Here is a 20,324-nt window from a genome sequence, read left to right as displayed (position 1 = left end):
TTAGAGCAACAGACAAAATATTTGGTCCTCTCACAATACATTCAAGATACCTAAAAGTAAAAGTGAAAGTCACCCTGTAAAATACTACTTAAAAGTATTTAGTTTTAAATATACTTAAGTATCAAAAGTTAATGTAATTGCAAAGATAATTTCAAATTGCTTATATTAAGCAAACCAGATGGCACAATTGTATTACTTTTGGGTGTAAGGGGAAATGTATGGAGTAAAAAGTAAGTTATTCTCTTTAGGAATGTAGTAAAGTAAAAGTAATCAAAAATATAAATAGTAAAGTAAAGTACAGATACCCCCAAAAACTACTTTAGTAGTACTTAAAAATATTTTTACTTAAGTACTTTACACCACTGGGAATGATGGTAGTCATCTTAAAATGTGGGAATTACAGACTGGAACAAGGAGAGGTTGAAAATTACCATGTACAGTATATACCTGCCAGCTGATCTGTGCATGCTTTGAGAGCGCCCTGGAATACCATCTGGCCCCGCGACCTTGTGAGTGTTGACCAGATTAAAGACCTTACTCATGACGGCCTCGGAGAGCGAGATCACCCAGTCCTCTGTTTCGGTGGGGTACCTCACGCACGGTACGGTGTTGTTACTGTTAAAGCATGCATAAAATATGTAGAGTTCGTCTGGTAGAGAGGCAACGTTGGGCAGATCATGGATGGGTCTTTGTAATCCGTAATGGACTGTAGCCCCTGCCACATGCGACGGGCGTCGTACCCTGTGTAATATGAATCCACTTTATTCGTATATTGTCCTTTTGCTCCTTTGATGACTCTGCGGAGGTCGTAGGGAGAATTATTGTACTTGTTCCTGTCCTGAGCCTCAAGGTTGCTTGTGAGGGCCCTGTGTGTGGTAGCCCTTTCCTTTAGCTTAGCTTCAACCTCTGTGTTAATTGGGGTTAATTGGGGAGGCAGCGAACCTTCACTATGGGGATAACCCCCTCTCCCTCTCAATTTCCCTAACTCTACTGTCCTGTCCTCTGTGAATGGAGAATGCATCGAGTTGGATAGCCATAGGGGGTATTTTGTCTGAAAGCCATGTTTCACCGAAAGCAGTTCCCTTCGCTTTAATCTTGCTAGGATTCCCCCACTCTTTCCTCTATAACAGTGGGGATTTCTCTTGGGCACTCCAAAAATTGGGTCGGAATTGCAGAAAGAGCCCAGGATGATGAGTTGAAGATTAAGCCAGAATTGGGGTAAATAACTGTTGATCTGATGTTAAGAAGTTGTTGTTAGTTATAACAAATGATAGCGGATACATTTCGTGAAATTAAAGTAAAATTAAAAGCCAAAATCATCACAAAATAGCAAAGCTGGGTCAGAACTCACAAAACAGCTTTGGGTCAGACCTTGCAGTACAGCGCCATCTTAGTCCGAGGAAAATGAAAGATGGATAAAGAAGGAGGAAGGGAGTCGGGGAGAGTGAACAAGGGACTGTATGGTGCCTGATAATATGCTGAGGGTTAGGTCAACAGGCGTATGTGGATGGCTGGCCCACACCCCCTCCGATGTTACGTTTTAACACACACACTAACATACACACACTGTGGTCCTGAGATCAAGGTGGGGCCTGGTCAGGGGTCCTGAACACAGACCTAAACACACACACACACAACAAATATGTCCTTGCAAAAGGGTGAGAATGATTTGCAGGACAGGAATGCAGTGAAACTTCTACCTCCCTTCAGGGTGTGGAGCGCTGTCTGTTTTATTATTCCTCCCTGACAAGCACCTACCAGCTCTGCCTGCTGTTCAGTACCTTACTACTTTGCCCATCATTGACTCTGCTAGTCGCAGAAGCGCCGCAGGCGAATAGGCAGTGCGAACATTGCTTGGATTATATTGCCAGCTATTTGCTATGGGGGGGAACTGCCACAGCATACATTTTAAGAGCACAAAGTAAATGGGGCGTACTCGGGTGCTTAAATGTGCGCTCAGTCAGAACTTACGCCAGATGGTCTACTTCCGCACGTGAGACTAGATCTGCTCTATCAAGTAAAGATGGTGCTAAAGCAAAAATCACATTGTAATTAACTTGTAAATACATTATCATAACAGTCATGGAAGCTTGGTACCTGATAAACCAGACATCTACATCCAACAAGAGTTGAAGGACAGAGGGATACACTAGCTAGAGGGATACACTAGCTAGAGGGATATACTAGCTTGAGGGATATACTAGCTTGAGGGATACACTAGCTAGAAGGATACACTAGCTAGAGGGATAGACTAGCTAGAGGGATAGACTAGCTAGAGGGATATACTAGCTAGAGGGATATACTAGCTAGAACCTTCTTATCGTGGATCTGGTAGGACAAAAAAGCATGACTGTGGCTGGCCAATTGTATTGTTTCCTGCGGTGTTCATAATGTTCTATTGTAGGTGACAGGGCAACATGCTATGGGGACTAATACAGTATAACACCTGGTGTATCACAAAGCATGGTCAAATTAATTTGCCAACTACAGTAATTTTGAGAAACATTGAGAAATTGTTTGGTAATTTTGTTTGTCAAATTAACTAGTTGAACAATAACTGGAATAATTTTTTAACTGGCTAGTGCATCATGCTTTGTGACATTATGTGTTAGCTATCCCTACTTAGATCATGTATTTTTACTTATTGCATCTGCATGCTTGTTGCGTTCTCCTTGGTGCGCTCATCTGTGAGCTGTCTGCTCCTTCTAAATAGTATCATCTAATCTGTTCAAAACAGTGGCAGAATGTGCAGCAGTGATCATTCTGGGTTTAAATGCAAAAGTGAAATAGGTGTATTTATGCTCTTGTTCAAATGCACAGATCACTTTATATATCTTCTCAAAGTAACTACCAGCAGTTCGAAAACTTGGCATCACATTTCTGTCATGCTGCTTTGTTGACAACTCCAACCACCACCACCCTACACCCTTACAGCCGCTATTCAATGCATTCTACATGTAAGCACTTGCGGAAGCATAGACATAGGCCGTTAAACTCAGACTAGTAGTCTAACATAATAAAGTTAAAGTATGATATTCTGTTCTTTTGAAATAAAATGTACATATGTTTTAAACGTTTCTAAAGACCTGCCTTTTCAAAATAATAATGTATTTATTTGTGAAGGTGTATAACACTTGAATTGTGGTGTTTTGTGTTTTTTTGTTTTTACATATAGCCTTCAGTAACATAAATGAATGAACATTTTATTTCGTATTCTAATGGTAGGCCTACCCAAAACCTTCATAAACACATCCAAACAGTGGTGATTTTTGCATGTAAATCTTGGTGGGGCAAACTCATGTCACAGCTGTCGTGGAAGAGAGAATGGGACCAAGGCGCAGCGGGTTGCGTGCTCAACATATTTATTAAATAAAATGAGAACACCACGGAAAAACAATAAACAAACTAACGACAGGAACAGAGAAGCAGGCTCAACAAAAGCAGTGCTCTCAAACATAGACCAGTGACCAAAAAAAACCGTAATACATAAATAAACTAACCTCTGCCACGTCCTGACCAAACTACAATAACAAAATATCCTCTATACTGGTCAGGACGTGACAGTACCCCCCACCCCAAAGGTGCAGACCCCGGATGCACCTACACAAAACACAGAAAACCCCCAAAACAAACAGAAAAATCCCCCTTAAACTAAAGGGAGGGAAGGGAGGGTGGCTGCCGTCAACGACGGCACTGTGCTACACCCCCCCTCCCCAACCCACCTATATAGGAGGCGGCTCAGGTGCGGGACGTGGACTCCGCTCAACCCTCGACGTTGCCCACTTAGGTGGTGCCCCTGGCCGCGCCGGAGGACTGGTGGGCGACCCTGACTTCGCCCAGGTGGCGGGCGATTCTTGCTGCGCCCGGCTGGCGGGCGTCTCTGGCTGCGCCCGGCTGGCGGGCGACCCTTGTTGCGCCCGGCTGGCGGACGACCCTGGCTGCGCCCGGCTGGCGGGCGGCGATGGCTGCGCCCGGCTAGCGGGTGTCCCTTGCTGCGCCCGGCTGGCGGGCGGGCGGTGATGGCTGCGCCCGGCTGGCGGACGACTCTGGCAGCTCCGGGCAGGCGGGCCGCTCTGGCGGCTCCGGGCAGGCGGGCCGCTCTGGCGGCTCCGGGCAGGCGGGCCGCTCTGGCGGCTCCGGGCAGGCGGGCCGCTCTGGCGGCTCCTGACTGGCGGGCGGCTCTGGTGGCTCCTGACTGGCGGGCGGCTCTGGCGGCTCCTGACTGGCGGGCGGCTCTGGCGGCTCCTGACTGGCGGGCGGCTCTGGCGGCTCCTGACTGGCGAGGCTGGGCTGACGCACTAGAAGCCTGATGCGTGGGGCTGGTACAGGATGTGCCAGTCTGGGCACACGCACCTCAGGGCTAGTGCGGGGAGCTGGAACAGGCCGAGTCGGACTGGGTTGACGCACTGGACCGTAGAGGCGCACTGGCGATCTCGAGCGCAGGACTGGCATCACCCCTACTGGCTGGATGCTCACTTTCCCCTGGCACATGCGGGGTGCTGGTACTGCGCGCACTGGCCTGAAAATGCTCGGCCTCGCCACCGTACCCATCACCCCAAAGCACGGGACCTGTCCAGTTTGTCTCTGCCCAAAAAGGGTACGGGGAGCTGGCCTGGGGCTCCATCCTCGCCCCGCCAAACTGCCCATGTGCCTGCCTCTCGGGCTCCCTTACCGTGTTCCCCGGTCCTCGCCAGATTTCCTCCACTGCTTGGTCCTGTTGTGGTGGGTAGTTCTGTCACAGCTGTCGTGGAAGAGAGAATGGGACCAAGGTGCAGCGGGTTGCGTGCTCAACATATTTATTAAATAAAATGAGAACACCACGGAAAAACAATAAACAAACTAACGACAGGAACCGAGAAGCAGGCTCAACAAAAGCAGTGCTCTCAAACATAGACCAGTGACCAAAAAAAACTTAATACATAAATAAACTACCCTCTGCCACGTCCTGACCAAACTACAATAACAAAATATCCTCTATACTGGTCAGGATGTGGCAACTCATCATATATTTTTTAGATGCATGCCAGCAAAGCCACTACTACACAACACAACACTAAACAATACATTAATTGCACTATAAAGGTGACAAACTGTGCCCACAAACTGTTAGGGCCTACATAAAGCTGTCCCAACAGAAAAGCTTTCTTTTCAGTACCATGGACTGAATCCTTACCACCACTACACCTATCTATCAGTGGAGCCTTGTCTGGCAGCGAAACAGTTCATTCAGCCTCATTGCTGAATTAACTGCCTTTAAAAAAAACATAGCTGATATGGCTGACTTGCTTAAACAAATGTGGTTTCTATTGACAATTGAGATGTACAAACTATAGCATAAGGGAACGATGAGTGGATTAGAAGCAATCCGTAATTTCGATTAAGACATTAACCTCTCTAGGGTCGGCGGGACGAAATCGTCCCACCTACGTAACAGCCAGTGGAATCCTGTGGCGCGTTATTCAAATACCTTAGAAATGATATTACTTCAATTTCTCAAACATATGACTATTTTCCACAATTTTAAAGACAAGACTCTCGTTAATCTAACCACACTGTCCGATTTCAAAAAGGCTTTACAACGAAAGCAAAACATTAGATTATGTCAGCAGAGTACCAAGCCAGAAATAATCAGACACCAATTTTTCAAGCTAGCATATAATGTCACATAAATCCAAACCACAGCTAAATGCAGCACTAACCTTTGATGATCTTCATCAGATGACACACCTAGGACATTATGTTATACAATACATGCATGTTTTGTTCAATCAAGTTCATATTTATATCAAAAACCAGCTTTTTACATTAGCATGTGACGTTCAGAACTAGCAAACTTCCGGTGAATTTAATACAAATTTACTAAATTACACACGATAAACGTTCACAAAAAGCATAACAATTATTTTAAGAATTATAGATACAGAACTCCTCTATGCACTCGATATGTCCGATTTTAAAATAGCTTTTCGGTGAAAGCACATTTTGCAATATTCTCAGTAGATAGCCCGGCATCACAGGGCTAGCTATTTAGACACCGAGCAAGTTTAGCACTCACCAAAGTCAGATTTACTATAAGAAAAATGTTATTACCTTTGGTGTTCTTCGTCAGAATGCACTCCCAGGACTTCTACTTCAATAACAAATGTTGGTTTGGTTCTGAATAATCCATAGTTATATCCAAACAGCGGCGTTTTGTTCGTGCGTTCAAGACACTATCCGAATGGTAAAGAAGGGTGACGAGCACGACGCATTTCGTGACAAAACATTTCTAAATATTCCATTACCGTACTTCGAAGCATGTCAACCGCTGTTTAAAATCAATTTTTATGCAATTTTTCTCGTAAAAAAGCGATAATATTCCGACCGGGAATCTGCGTTTAGGTAAAAAGACGAAAGAAAATAAAGCATGGGGTCGACTCGTGCATGCGCCTAAGCCCATTGCCAAAAGCGCAAATGTGTTTCAGCCTGGGGCTGCCTCGATATCATTCAGCTTTTTCCCGGGTTCTGAGAGCCTATGGGAGCCGTAGGAAGTGTCACGTTACAGCAAAGATCCTCAGTCTTCAATAAAAAGAGCCAAGATGAACAAGAACTTGTCAGACAGGCCACTTCCTGTTAAGAATCTTCTCAGGTTTTTGCCTGCCATATGAGTTCTTTTATACTCACAGACACCATTCAAACAGTTTTAGAAACTTTAGGGTGTTTTCTATCCAAAGCCAATAATTATATGCGTATTCTAGTTTCTGGGCAGTAGTAATAACCAGATTAAATCGGGTACGTTTTATATCCGGCCGTGTAAATACTGCACCCTACCCCCAACAGGTTAATGAGCGAGCTAAGACGGACGTAGTCAATGTAACAATTTGTTTAGCACTTTCAAAATGTACAGCGACAGAATTCAGAACATGGGTCGTTCTTACAGTATTCTCACTGTACACCAAGTCAGAACCGTATGATAAATAAAGGTTGCATATAAGCAGACAATGAAAGCTCTTACAATATTCGATGATGACATTTCTCTAAAACAGGCTATAGGCTACATGTGCACCACTAAGTCAGAACAGTAGGCTAAGTTATGAGGGGGAAGGGACCAACTTATTAGGGTGAGGCACAGCTTACTACACAACATACACTTAGTATTACTTTCTTAACTACAATATACATATCTCCCTGGCATAATACATCATTTATGGACTCACCTTGTTGTGCTGTGCTCTCTTGAACAGGAAGGTCGTGAGGCAGTCCTTCTTGTGGGCAAATTTTGGCATCAAACTTTGTCATCAAAGGCTGGCATTCTCATGATTTATGCTGCTTTCAAGGCAACTGGGAACTAGGGAAAAGAAACAGTGTTCAATCATGACGTCAGTGATCTTCAGCTCAGAGCTCTAGAAAGAGGCCAGAGTTCCCGACATGGAATTCCGAGTTGGATGACCATTCAAAATGTATTTTCCCAGTCGGAGCTCATTTTTTCAGAGTTTCCAGCGGTCTTGAACTCACTGAAGTCTGAGATTTCTCAGTTCCAAGTTTCGAATTGTTCTGAATGCGGCAGAAGTCATGCTGGATTGTCAGCATGGCCAATTTATTCAACCATTTCTAGCCCATGGAATGTTTATCCTTTTAAACTTGGAAAAGAGACCCTTAAACCCAGACTTGGACCACACACCATCTCCACTGAAGAGCAGGCTAGTGATTGCTTTGCAACTCTTGCAGTTAGTCACTGATTCATTAGAAAAACAACTCATTGTTGAATTTACAATTTCCAACTTGTGTAATGTTTACAGTGCATTCGGAAAGTATTCAGACCCCTTGACTTTTTCCACATTTTGTTACGTTACAGCCTTATTCTAAAATGGATTAAATAAAAAAAATTTCCTCATCAATCTACACACAATGCCCCGTATTGGCAAAGTGAAAACAGGTTTTTAGAAATGTTTGCAAATGTGTAAAAAAAAATGAAATACCTTATTTACATAAGTATTCAGACACTTTGCTATGACACTCGAAATTGAGCTCACGTGTGTCCTGTTTCCATTGATCATCCTTGAGATGTTTCTACAACTTGATTGGAGTCCATCCGAGGTAAATTCAATTGATTGGACATGATTTGGAAAGGCACACCCCTGTCTATATAAAGCCCCACAGTTGACAGTGCATGTCAGAGCAAAAACCAAGCCATAAGGTCGAAGGAATTGTCCGTAAAGCTCAGAGACAGGATTGTGTCGAGGCACAGGGAAGGGTAACAAAAGAAAAGACTCTTCCTAGAGCTGGCAACCCCGCCAAACTGAGCAATCGGGGGAGAAGGGCCTTGGCCAGGGAGGTGACCAAGAACCCGATTAAGACACATGTCAGCCTGCTTGGAGATTACCAAATGGCACCTAAAGGACTCTCAGACCATGAGAAACAAGATTCTCTTGTCTGATGAAACCAAGATTGAACCAAGTGTCACATCTGGAGGAAACCTGGCACCATCCCTACGGTGAAGTATGGTGGTGGCAACATCATGCTGTGGGAGTCCCTAAAACATAATGGAGATCTCTTGTCAATGGTGAAAAATGGGAGGTGCAATGTAAGCCCGCTTCAGACATGAAACTGCCCTCGTGGCCCCAATGGGTTTTGGCCATTGAGAAAACACGTGCAATATTGGGCACCTCATTATCAACATCCCATGCATAATACCAGTCACAAAACTCAGACATTAACATCAATTGCTCCCCCTCTTCCTCCTCTTCCTCATGAATAACAGTTACACCGGTTCGGCGACATGTTATGTTGATGTCCAGTTTACACAGGATGTCCCTGCCCATCAGTTTGACAGGACAGTGGTCAGAGTAGAGAAATTGATGTTGACACTTCTCCTCACAAAAGGAGACAGGCAGAGGCAAAGTTACCTGCTCTCTGAATGGGAGGCCTGAAGCCCCTACAGTTTTGACTGTTTCACTACACATGGGAGGCTTTGTCATAGCCTTGCAATTAATGACAGACCTAGCAGCCCCAGGATCAACAAGAAATATTAGTGACTCACCATTGACGCAAGCCTCGGTTGGCTCTACTCTCGGAAGGGTGTGACACTTTAAAAACAAGGATTTTAGCACAACTGTCCCTGTCTCCTCATCATGTCAATACGCCTCCTCCTGTCCTTGTCCTGGATTGTACAAGGTCGTCTATGACGCCGGCCCCGTCTGCCAAGCCCCAGGCTGTCCTATGCCTGGAGGGACTCCTTGTGAGCCCCACTGTTGCTGTTGCTGGACCCCGTGAGGTGGCCCGACCTGCCATTGGTTGGGAGGTGGCTGCCACGGCTGTTGTTGGAATGGGGGTGTCCATGCAGGTGTTCCATTTCCTCCTCTTGTTGGGCCCCCCTTTGGGCCCCTCTTCTCGGTCCACCCCTGCCTTTGTTCCTCTGTGGATTCGTTGGCTCCGAGCAGTCAGCAGCAAAATGACCCGGCTTCCCACAGTTGTAGCACTTGCGCACGCCACCCCCTTGTCCTGTCCCTGCTGGGGCTGCTCCCTGGTAAAACGTAATCTGGGCAGCCTGTAGTTTCTGTGACTTCACTTTTTCTTCCATAATCTTTTCTTCCTTCTGAGGAGTTTGTTGTCTCTCAGCATGCTTGCAGTGCTGTACCACCGTTGCTAATGGCTCAGTGTCCCAGCTGATGCAGGTAGTCCTCACAGCTTTCTCCAGGTCAGGTGTCAGACCCCTCACCAGGGCATCTTTCAGCAGATCCCCATATGCATGTTCTTTTAGTCTGATACCACTGTGTAGCCTGAACCAGGTCTCAAGTCTCTTTCTGAAAGCCCCCAGGCCCTCATCTTTCTTCATAGTGCATTCTCTGATGGCAGTCCAGTCGGTCTTAGTTGGATACATCTCCACAATCCTGGCCAGCAGCAACGTTATCTGGTCCTGATACGCACCATTCTCAGCCCACAGGTAGTTGCAATCAAACTGTCCCTGTACATCCGTCCACCTGAGTCCCAGTTTCTTTTTACAGATATGGGCTGATGCTGACATATATGCTTGCTTTGAAAATGGCTGTGTGATTATTTTTGGCAGGGTACTCTCCTGACATAATCTAATGTTTTGCTTTCGCTGTAAAGCCTTTTTGAAATCGGACAATGTGGTTAGATTAACGAGAGTCTTGTCTTTAAAATGGTGTAAAATAGTCATATGTTTGAGAAATTGAAGTTATAGCATTTTTGAGGTATTTGGCTGTAACCAGAATTGAAAGAGGAGTGGTTGGCAAGCAAGAGGACAAGTACATTAGAGTGTCTAGTTTGAGAAACAGACACCTCACAAGTCCTCAATTGGCAGCTTCATTAAATATTACCCGCAAAACACCAGTCTCAACGTCAACAGTGAAAAGGCGACTCCGGGATGCTGGCCTTCTAGGCAGAGTTCCTCTTTCCAGTGTCTGTGTTCTTTTGCCCATCTTAATCTTTTATTTTTATTGTCAGTCTCAGATGTGGCTTTTTCTTTGCAACTCCGCAAGCTGTTCATACTAAATCAGTTGTCCCTGCCTGGTGCCAGGCCCAACAGATGCAGCTTCAGGCTCAGCAGCCCTGTCTCCCAATCCCCATAACCCTGAACCAGCCCTCCCAACTGAAGAAGGAGGTGAGCAGCACTGTGTTGAATGACATGTCAGTTGGCATAATTGCAGGGGGTCCGTGGGAATTTCTTTTTTTATTGTTATGAAAAAAACACAAATTAATAAATCCTTTTCAATGATAAGAATTCAAACACTGTCATTATTTTTCCACATAATGATCATTATATGAAACAAAAAAAGCCTGTAGTCTTATTTGGATGCTGGACGGTTTGAAGCATTGAGTGACTGTCTGGTCGTTTACTGACAGTCAATGTTAAAATAATACCTTCAAGTCATATGGCCAAGGTGTGTCTCCATGGCTTTGCTGCAGACTGAAATATGGTCGTTTACTGACGTCTAGTGGTGGTGATACGCAACTGCAGGTAATTTGTGTCAATATTCTGCAAGATTCAGTGCTGTTTAATTTTTTCCATGGTGCGTGCAGATAATTTAAGTCAACAAAATGGTAGTAACTGAAATGTTGGTTATGATGTTATTACAAATGGTATTATATTATAGGATATATTTATTATAATATGCGTCATGTACACTACAGAGCCAGGACCCTCTTCAAGTGATACAGTTTTGTCAGGAAGGAGTGTGGAAGTGGAGGAAGAGGTGAAAGACAGTGCCGGCAGTACCAACACAGATGATGAGGATGGAGCAAATGAGAGAAGGTGCACAGAAAGAGACAGACAAAGTGAGGATGTTGAAAAACAAGCTGATCAGTGACTTTGCTAGCAAGAAGGCTCAGCAATGGGCTCTTGGTGAGTAAGGCTGAGCAAGGGCCAGTGATAACTGTTAAATGGCATGGCTATGGATATTGGATCACTACACACATGATGCCCACAGGCTGAGAACAAGACTGAGAACAGACTGAGAACGAGATATATGTCAAAGTAATGGCTGGATTGCCATAAAATGCGTTGTGCACAATCAAGACCCCAAGTGGAAGAAACCTATTGATTTGGTGACCACTTGACCTTTCCTCTAGCGCCACCATCAGGCCTTTTCATTTCCATTTTGTTTTCCATTTCCATTTTTACAGCTGCTGATTTTCTAGTTGGTATGTATACTTAGTTCAAATCTGCTGCTGATTTTATTATTTTGCTTGTTATATCATTCTATAGATGATAATGTTAATTATCTTAATTGAAAAGGTTAATGTATATTTAAGTTATATATATTTTAAGTCATTCATTAATGTTAAGAGAATTTTCCATTCAAGAATTTTATCATTAAAATTACATTTAGACTGTAAAAGATGGCCTTTAGCACATTTCTTATAGAGGGTATCAGGCTTGCATCAAATAGTGAATTCCACTGTATGCAGAATGTTGCATGCATGTCTGCACAGTTATACTTTCACAGCTCACTGTCAGTAAATATCGTACAGTAAATACTTAACTACAAGAGAGTTGCTAGCCTGCAAGGTTGTCACAGCCTGACCAGTAAAAGGGGTTATTTGTTATTGTAGTTTGGTCAGGGCGTGGCAGGAGGTGTTTGGTTTGTGTGTTTCGGGGTTTTTGGGTTATGTTCTATGTTAGTCTATTTCTATGTTTATTCTAGGTTGTCTATGTCTAGGTTGGAAGTGTTTGGGATTGGTCTCTAATTGGAGGCAGCTGTATCTCGTTGTCTCTGATTAGCGATTATATTTAAGTAGGGTTTTTTTTCTCATTGTGATTGTGGGTGGTTATTTTCTGTTCAGTGTTTCGTGTACCTGACAGTACTGTTTGGCTGTCGTGTTTTTCTTGTTTTGTTTAGTGTTCTAAATAAAGTTAATTATGAGCACTCAACCCGCTGCGCCTTGGTCTACTCCCTTCGACAGCCGTTACAGAACCACCCACCAAAGAAGGACCAAGCAGCGGAGGAAGGAGCAACAGAGGAGCTACTTGGAGTCGTGGACATGGGAGGAGATATTAGTTGGTAAAGGACCATGGCACCAGGCTGGGGAGTACCGGCGACCGAAAGAGGAATTGGAGGCAGCAAAGGCAGAACGACGGAGGTATGAGGCATTATATCCTCCATTTCAGGAGGAGAGGAGGCAGCCCCAAAACATTTTTTGGGGGGGGGCACACGGGTAGTTTGGCTGGGCCAGGGGTGAGCCCTAAGCCAACTCCCCGTGCTTATTATGGGGAGCGTTTGGCGTGGAGAACACCGTGCTATGCGGAAGTGCGCACAGTCTAGCCCATCTGCACGCACAGTCCGGTGCGGTCGATACCAGCCCCCCACAAGTGCCGTGCTAGAGTGGGCATCCAGCCAGGAAGGAGTATGCCTGCTCAGCACATCTGGCCACCAGTGCGTCTCCTAGGCCCAGGTAATCCTTCTAACCCCCTTCTAATCCTTCTAACCCCCTTCTAACCCCCCCCCCCCCCTAAAGATTTAGATGCACTATTGTAAAGTGGTTGTTCCACTGGATATCATAAGGTGAATGCACCAATTTGTAAGTCGCTCTGGATAAGAGCGTCTGCTAAATGACTTAATTGTAAATGTACCCTGCGCCTGATCTACGCACGGTAGCCATCATTCCTCAGCACAGCCCAGTTCGCCCTGTGCCAGCACTCCGCCCGTGCAGGGCTACAGTGACAATCCAGCCAGGATGGGTTGTGCAGGCTGTGCGCTCCAGACCTCCAGTGCGTCTTCAAGACCCAGTGTATCCTGTTCCTGCTCCTCGCACTAGCCCTGTGGTTCGTGTTACTGTTCTGGCGCCTCCAAAGCCAGCCCCACGCATCAGGCCTCTAGTGCGCCTGCCCAGTCCAGTACGTCCTGTTCCTGCTCCTCGCACTAGCCCTGAGGTGCGTGTCAATAGTCTGGCGCCTCCAAAGCCAGCCCCACGCATCAGGCCTTCAGTGCACAATCCCCATCCAGAGCTTCCGGCGACAGTGCCCCGTCCAGAGCTTCCGGCGACAGTGCCCCATCCAGAGCTTCCGGCGACAGTGCCCCGTCCAGAGCCTGCAGAGACGGCCCGCAGCCCGAGGTCTCCCGCAGAGACGGCCCGCAGCCCGAGGTCTCCCGCAGAGACGGCCCGCAGCCCGAGGTCTCCCGCAGAGACGCACCGCAGCCCGAGGTCACCCGCAGAGACGCACCGCAGCCCGAGGTCACCCGCAGAGACGCACCGCAGCCCGAGGTCTCCCGCAGAGACGCACCGCAGCCCGAGGTCTCCAGCAGTGGTCTACAGCTATGAGCCTTCAACAGGGGTGGACAGGTTAGAATGTGGACTAAGCCCGGAGCCAGAGCCACCTCCGTAGTTGGAGTATTGGGAGGGGGGGGGGGGGGTGTAGCACGGGAGCCGTCGTTGACGGTGGCCACCCTCCCTTCAAGTTTGGGGTTATTTTTGTGGGGTTTTTGTGTTTAGGTGCATTTGGGGTCTGCACCTTTGGGGGGGGTACTGTCACGTCCTGACCAGTAAAAGGGGTTATTTGTTATTGTAGTTTGGTCAGGGCATGGCAGAGGGTGTTTGGTTTGTGTTTTTGGGTTATGTTCTATGTTAGTCTATTTCTAGGTTTATTCTAGGTTGTCTATGTTTAGGTTGGAAGTGTTTGGGATTGGTCTCTAATTGGAGGCAGCTGTATCTCGTTGCCTCTGATTAGCGATTATATTTAAGTAGGGTTTTTTTTCTCATTGTGTTTGTGGGTGGTTATTTTCTGTTCAGTGTTTCGTGTACCTGACAGTACTGTTTGGCTGTCGTGTTTTAATTGTTTTGTTTAGTGTTCTAAATAAAGTTAATTATGAGCACTCAACGCGCTGTGCCTTGGTCTACTCCCTTCGACGGCCGTTACAAAGGTAGAGTTATTTAAAGCTTTGAATGGGTCGATTGGGTTCTGGAGGTGTGTGGTTACAGCAATTGTGCAGGGTTGGTGTGGCCTGTGTTGATGGGGCCCAATGTGATACAGTTGAAGTCGGAAGTTACCATACACTTAGGTTGGAGTCATTAAAACTCGTTTTTCAACCACGCCACAAATTTCTTGTTAACTAACTAGTTTTGGCAAGTCGGTTAGGACATCTACTTTGTGCATGACACAAATAATTTTTCCAACAATTATTTACTGACAGATTATTTCACTTATAATTCACTGTATCACAATTCAAGTGGGTCAGAAATGTACATATACTAAGTTGACTGTGCCTTTAAACAGCTTGGAAAATTCCAGAAAATGATGTCATGGCTTTAGAAGCTTCTTTTAGGCTAATTGACATCATTTGAGCCAATTGGAGGTGTACCTATGGATGTATTTCAAGGCCTACCTTCAAACTCAGTGCCTCTTTGCTTGACATTATGGGAAGATCAAAAGAAATCAGCCAAGACCTCAGAAAAAAATTGTAGACCTCCAAGTCTGGTTCATCCTTGGGAGCAATTTCCAAACGCCTGAAGGTACCATGTTCATCTGTACAAACAATAGTACGCAAGTATAAACACCATGGGACCACGCAGCCGTCATACCGCTCAGGACGGAGACGCGTTCTGTCTCCTAGAGATGAACGTACTTTGGTGCGAAAAGTGCAAATCAATCCCAGAACAACAGCAAAGGACCCTGTGAAGATGCTGGAGGAAACGGGTACAAAAGTATCTATATCCACAATAAAACAAGTCTTATATCGACATAACCTGAAAGGCAGCTCAGCAAGGAAGAGACCACTGCTCCAAAACTCGCATAAAAAAGCCAGACTACGGTTTGCAACTGCACATGGGGACAAAGATCGTACTTTTTGGAGAAATGTCCTCTGGTCTGATGAAACAAAAATAGAACTGTTTGGCCATAATGACCATCGTTGTGTTTGGAGGAAAAATGGGGATGCTTGCAAGCCGAAGAACACCATCCCAACCGTGACGCACAGGGGTGGCAGCATCATGTTATGGGGGTGCTTTGCTGCAGGAGGGACTGGTGCACTTCACAGAATAGATGGCATCATGAGCAAGGAAAATTATGTGGATATATTGAAGCAACATCTCAAGACATCAATCAGGAAGTTAAAGCTTGGTCGCAAATGGGTCTTCCAAATGGACAATGACCCCACGCATACTTCCAAAGTTGTGGCAAAATGGCTTAAGGACAACTAAGTCAAGGTATTGGAGTGGCCATCACAAAGCCCTGACCTCAATCCTGGGCAGAACTGAAAAAGCTTGTGCGAGCAAAGAGGCCTACAAACCTGACTCAGTTACACCAGCTCTGTCAGGAGGAATGGGCATAAATTCACCCAACTTATTGTATGAAGCTTATGGAAGGCTAACCAAAACGTTTGACCCAAGTTCAACAATTTAAAGGCAATGCTTCCAAATACTAATTGAGTGTATGTAAACTTCTGACCCACTGGGAACGTGATGGAAAAAATAAAAGCTGAAATAAATAATTCTCTCTACTATTATTCTGACATTTGACATTTGACATTCAGGTGATCCTACCTGACTTAAGACAGGGAATTTTTACTTGGATTAAATGTCAGGAATTGTGAAAAACTGAGTTTAAATGTATTTGGCTAAGGTGTATGTAAACTTCCGACTTCAACTGTATGTTTTCATGGGGCCCAAAGTCTCTGGCGGTGCCTAAAACAGAAAGACGATTGTTTCAAAATATATTTCTGACCGCCTGCTCCCGCCCACAGCATGAAAAATGTGCACTGCGCCACAATCATTTCTGTCGGGGCCGCGGTTTACGTGAGTATCTTGCAGGAATGCAGTCCTCTACTCTGTGTGACAGTAGGAGGACCCGGGGCTGCAGACAGACCGAGGCAAGCAGCTAGGAGTTGCCTGTTAGAGAGTAAAAATAAACACACAAAGCTCCACACCCTGAAGGGAAGAAGTTTCACTGCATTCCTGTCCTGGAACTCTGACTCACCCATCTGCAAGGACGTGTGTGTGTGTGTGTGTTTACAGTTGTGTTTATGACCCCTGACCAAGCCCCACCTTCATTTCAGGACCACAGTGTGGGTCATTCTCATGAAACTGACATTTGACCAAAAATTCTCATGTCATTTTTCACAAAATGCCCTCTTGGATCACTGAGATTATAATCTGTATTTATCGATTTCATAATTGTTATAATGTTTTTTGATCAGATAGTCTGAAAAAGTAATAAAAAAATCAATCTAATTCTAATGATTATTTTTTACATTGATCCCTTAATGGAAACTGAGTTTAACATAAGACTGAAAATAAAAATATTTAAAATGAAATTATAAAATTATAGTCAAATTAAATCAGACTTTTTCCAAATTTTAGATATTTCGGTAATGAGAAGGGCAAGTGGGGTAAAGGGGGTGTTTGAGAAAAAGAGACTCATTCTGAAGGCATATCAGAACAAATTACTTAACTTCTACTTCTCTTCTAGATGATGCATCACGGGTGAATAAAACTTTGTTTAAAAACTGATTGGAGTTTTTGCACTAACTTGAAAAATTGTTAATGAGACACATGTCCACAGGTATGTGTTTGTATGAAATACATATGATAGTTTAATGTAAACTTCAACTAGTATAGCATTTTTATGATTTATGGACAAACTACAGCAACATATTTTGTGTTTTCTTGAAATACTGTACAGTCCCTCATTCCCTCTCCTTTTTTCCCCTTCCCCCACTCCTTTCCTCCTTACCTATCTAGCTTTAATTTTCCTCAGCCTTGATGTAACATGTTGTATCTCTGTATACAGAGGCAAAGCCTCACAATTGTGACCGGCCGCTTTGATTCGGTCTTATGTAGCAAAAGTTTGAAATTGTGTTTTTTACATTGGATAAAAGTAGACTCAGAGCTAGAAAATTGTATATCATCAGTTGACGAACAATGAGAAAGTGATTCTGCTTTGAAAGTTGAAAATGGCATTTGAATGTTTTGGAACACCTACTGGAGAGCACTTTGACTATACACATTCAGCATCGTTCACACCCTCTTAAGCCTTAGCCCCACCCATCTCTTTAAGGATTCACATGTGAGGCCATGTGGTAAACACGCTAAAATCTAGCAATGGAGGCAATGCCCATGATTTTGGAATGAGATGTTTGTGTAGTGTACCTCACTTCGTTGTTGAAGTGTAAAGACATGAGTTACAAAACACGCTTGCAGCGTTGGTTAACTCTTGAGGTTCCTCAGGTCTCCACTGAATTGGATAGATCCACTTTTAGTTTTGATGAGCCCCACTGCTGGAACAATCTTCAGATCTCGTTGAAATGGGATGTTCTGGTGCCGCTCAGGCAGTTTAGGGTATTGATTGAAGACCTGGTAGCTGAGAGATGTAGATGTTATCCATGACTGTATTTTTTATTTCTGTTTACTTCTGAGTGTTTCAACTGTTGCTTGTGTTCTATAAAATGTGTGAATTGTAAAATGCAGGGCCTCCTTGTAAAAGAGACCGTGGCCTCAATGGGACTCCCTTGTAAAAGAGGCCGTGGTCTCAATGGGACTCCCTTGTAAAAGAGACCGTGGTCTCAATGGGACTCCCTTGTAAAAGAGACCTTGGTCTCAATGGGACTCCCTTGTAAAAGAGACCTTGTTGAAATAAAGGTTGTTGTAACAAATTTTTTTTATGACAGAATGAAAAGAAGAATACAAATATACAGAATAAAATATTCCAAAATATATTTATGCAATATTCTTGAATGAAACACGGCACTAAAGTAATATTCCAATAAAACACTAAATTAATACACGTTTTGGCCTAAATGCAGCCTTATGTTTGGGGCATATCCAACAAAACACATCACTAAGTAACTACCTCCTTGTGTTCAGGCATGGTGGTGGCTGAAGCATGGTATGGGTATGCTGGACATCTGCAAAGACTGGGGAGTTTTTAGTATGAAAAGAAATGGGATGGAGCCAATCACAGGCAAAACCTGCTTCAGTCTGCTGTACACCAGACACTGGGAGAGGAATTCACCTTTCAGTAGAACAATAACCTAAAACACAAGGCCAGATCTACACTGGTGTTGCTTATCAAGAAGACAGTGAATGTTCCTTAAATCTGCTTGAAAATCTATGTCAAGACTTGAAAATAGTTGTCTAGCCATGATCCCCAACATGATGACAGAGCTTGAAGAATTATGAAAAGAATAATGGGCTAATATTGCACAATCCCGGTGTGTAAAGCTCTATATGCTGACCACACCGCCTGTGTTTTGCGCGCAAGCTTTGCAAAATAAATTGACACACTGTTATTCAATAATTCCACCAAAACTGCTTACGTGCGTCACGAGCATCTGCATAGCCAGGCGCTAAAATAGAACTTGGTTCTATTTTTTACACATGATGCGCTGCAAGTCCCGCCTCTCCCATCTCCTCATTGTTTTTTAGGAGCATGTACCCACGTGGGTGATTGGTGGTGGTTGGTTGCCAACCACCATATAACGTCCACAGAAGAAGAAGAAGAAGAAGAAGAAGAAGAGATTACTAGAAACAAACTAAGTTTACCTTTTTATATGTGGATTAATAATCGGAGTAGATAACACATTTGTGTGAGACTCAGAATGGGTAAAAATTCTACATAGATCCAGGAAAAAAGGCCCTTGTGTAATTCAGGTAAAATAACAACCCAATGTTAATATCCCAGTAAATATTAACTAGCAACAGCAAGGTAGCTAGCTAAATGTCCATGAATGTTTTATGTGTTTTGACCTGTCCCCAAATTAATATAGTTAGCTCAGAGTTAGTTTTGATATTTCAACCTGATCGTGTCTGGTGTGGATGGACAAAATCAACATGCGCACAATGGCGCACGCGGATGCACATGCGTGCTCAGTGTAGTCAGCATGTTAGAGACTTACCCAAGAAGACTCACAGTTGTAATTGTCGCCAAAGGTATTTCTAACATGTATTGACTCAGGGACTTGAATACTTATGCAGTGACTATATTGTAGTTATTTAATTTATATGAATCTTTTTATATATATATATATATATATATACAAAAATGTTCTTCCACTTTGACATTAGAGAATTCTGTGTAGATTGTTGACAAAACATACAATTAAATCCATGTTAATCCCACTTTGTAAAACAATTAAATGCAAAAAAAATTCCAGAGGTATGAATACTTTTGAAATGCACTCTAACTCAAGAGAAAGTCCAAGTGTCCACTCTCTCTCCAACTCTGGCTCTATTTCAAACAGAGGAGGTTGGTGGCACCTTAATTGGTGAGAAGAGGCTTGTGTTAATGACTGGAGTGGAATAGGTGGTATGGTATCAAATACACTGAACTAAAATATAAACGCAACACGTAAAGTGTTGGTCACATGTTTCATGAGCTGAAATAAAAGATCCCAGAAATGTTCCACATGAAAAAAAATGTATTTCTCAAAAATGTGCACAAATTTGCTTAAGTTTGTGTATATTTGTAAATAACAGCTGGTACATGAAATATAATATTAAGGAAGTCTCTAGGCTTTGCTCGGCTGAGGTAGAGTATCTCATGATAAGCTGTAGACCACACTATTTACCAAGAGAGTTGTCATCTATATTTTCCATAGCTGTCTATTTACCACCACAAACCAATGCTGGCACTAAGATGACACTCAATGCGCTGTATAAGGCCATAAGCAAATAAGAAAATGCTCATCCAGAGGCGGCACTCCTAGTGGCTGGGGACTTTAATACAGGGAAACTTAAATCCGTTTTACCTCATTTTTACCAGCATGTTACATGTGCAACCAGAGGGGAAAAAAACTCTAGACCACATTTACTCCACACACAGAGACGCGTACAAAGTTCTCCCTCGCCCTCTATCCTGTATTTATTTATTTAGCTCCTTTGCACCCCATTAT

At 44.0% G+C, this 20,324-nt stretch overlaps 1 protein-coding gene across 1 annotated transcript; it reads left to right on the top strand.

Moving 5' to 3' along the window:
- The first annotated feature begins 11,120 nt into the window (after window positions 1-11,120).
- On the top strand, window positions 11,121-13,761 carry LOC106560947 (procyclic form-specific polypeptide B-alpha-like). Its single transcript, XM_014124419.2, has 2 exons — window positions 11,121-11,254; window positions 13,536-13,761. The coding sequence occupies exons 1-2, from the start codon at window positions 11,121-11,123 to the stop codon at window positions 13,759-13,761; spliced, it is 360 nt and encodes a 119-aa protein (XP_013979894.2).
- Window positions 13,762-20,324: the final 6,563 nt, after the last annotated feature.

This window comes from Salmo salar, chromosome ssa10 (genome assembly GCF_905237065.1).
Source record: "Salmo salar chromosome ssa10, Ssal_v3.1, whole genome shotgun sequence".
Taxonomy (NCBI): domain Eukaryota; kingdom Metazoa; phylum Chordata; class Actinopteri; order Salmoniformes; family Salmonidae; genus Salmo; species Salmo salar.
The sequence above is the reverse complement of the archived record's forward strand: the minus strand, read 5'-3'. Positions and strand labels throughout refer to the sequence as shown.

What these genes read in the sequence shown, in the direction of transcription:
- LOC106560947 (XM_014124419.2), top strand. Translation starts at nt 11,121, where the DNA reads ATGTACACTACAGAGCCAGGACCCTCTTCAAGTGATACAGTTTTGTCA. An exon ending in GATGGAGCAAATGAGAGAAG is followed by an intron (nt 11,255 to 13,535) that starts GTGCACAGAAAG and finishes CAGAGCCTGCAG; the next exon opens with AGACGGCCCGCAGCCCGAGG.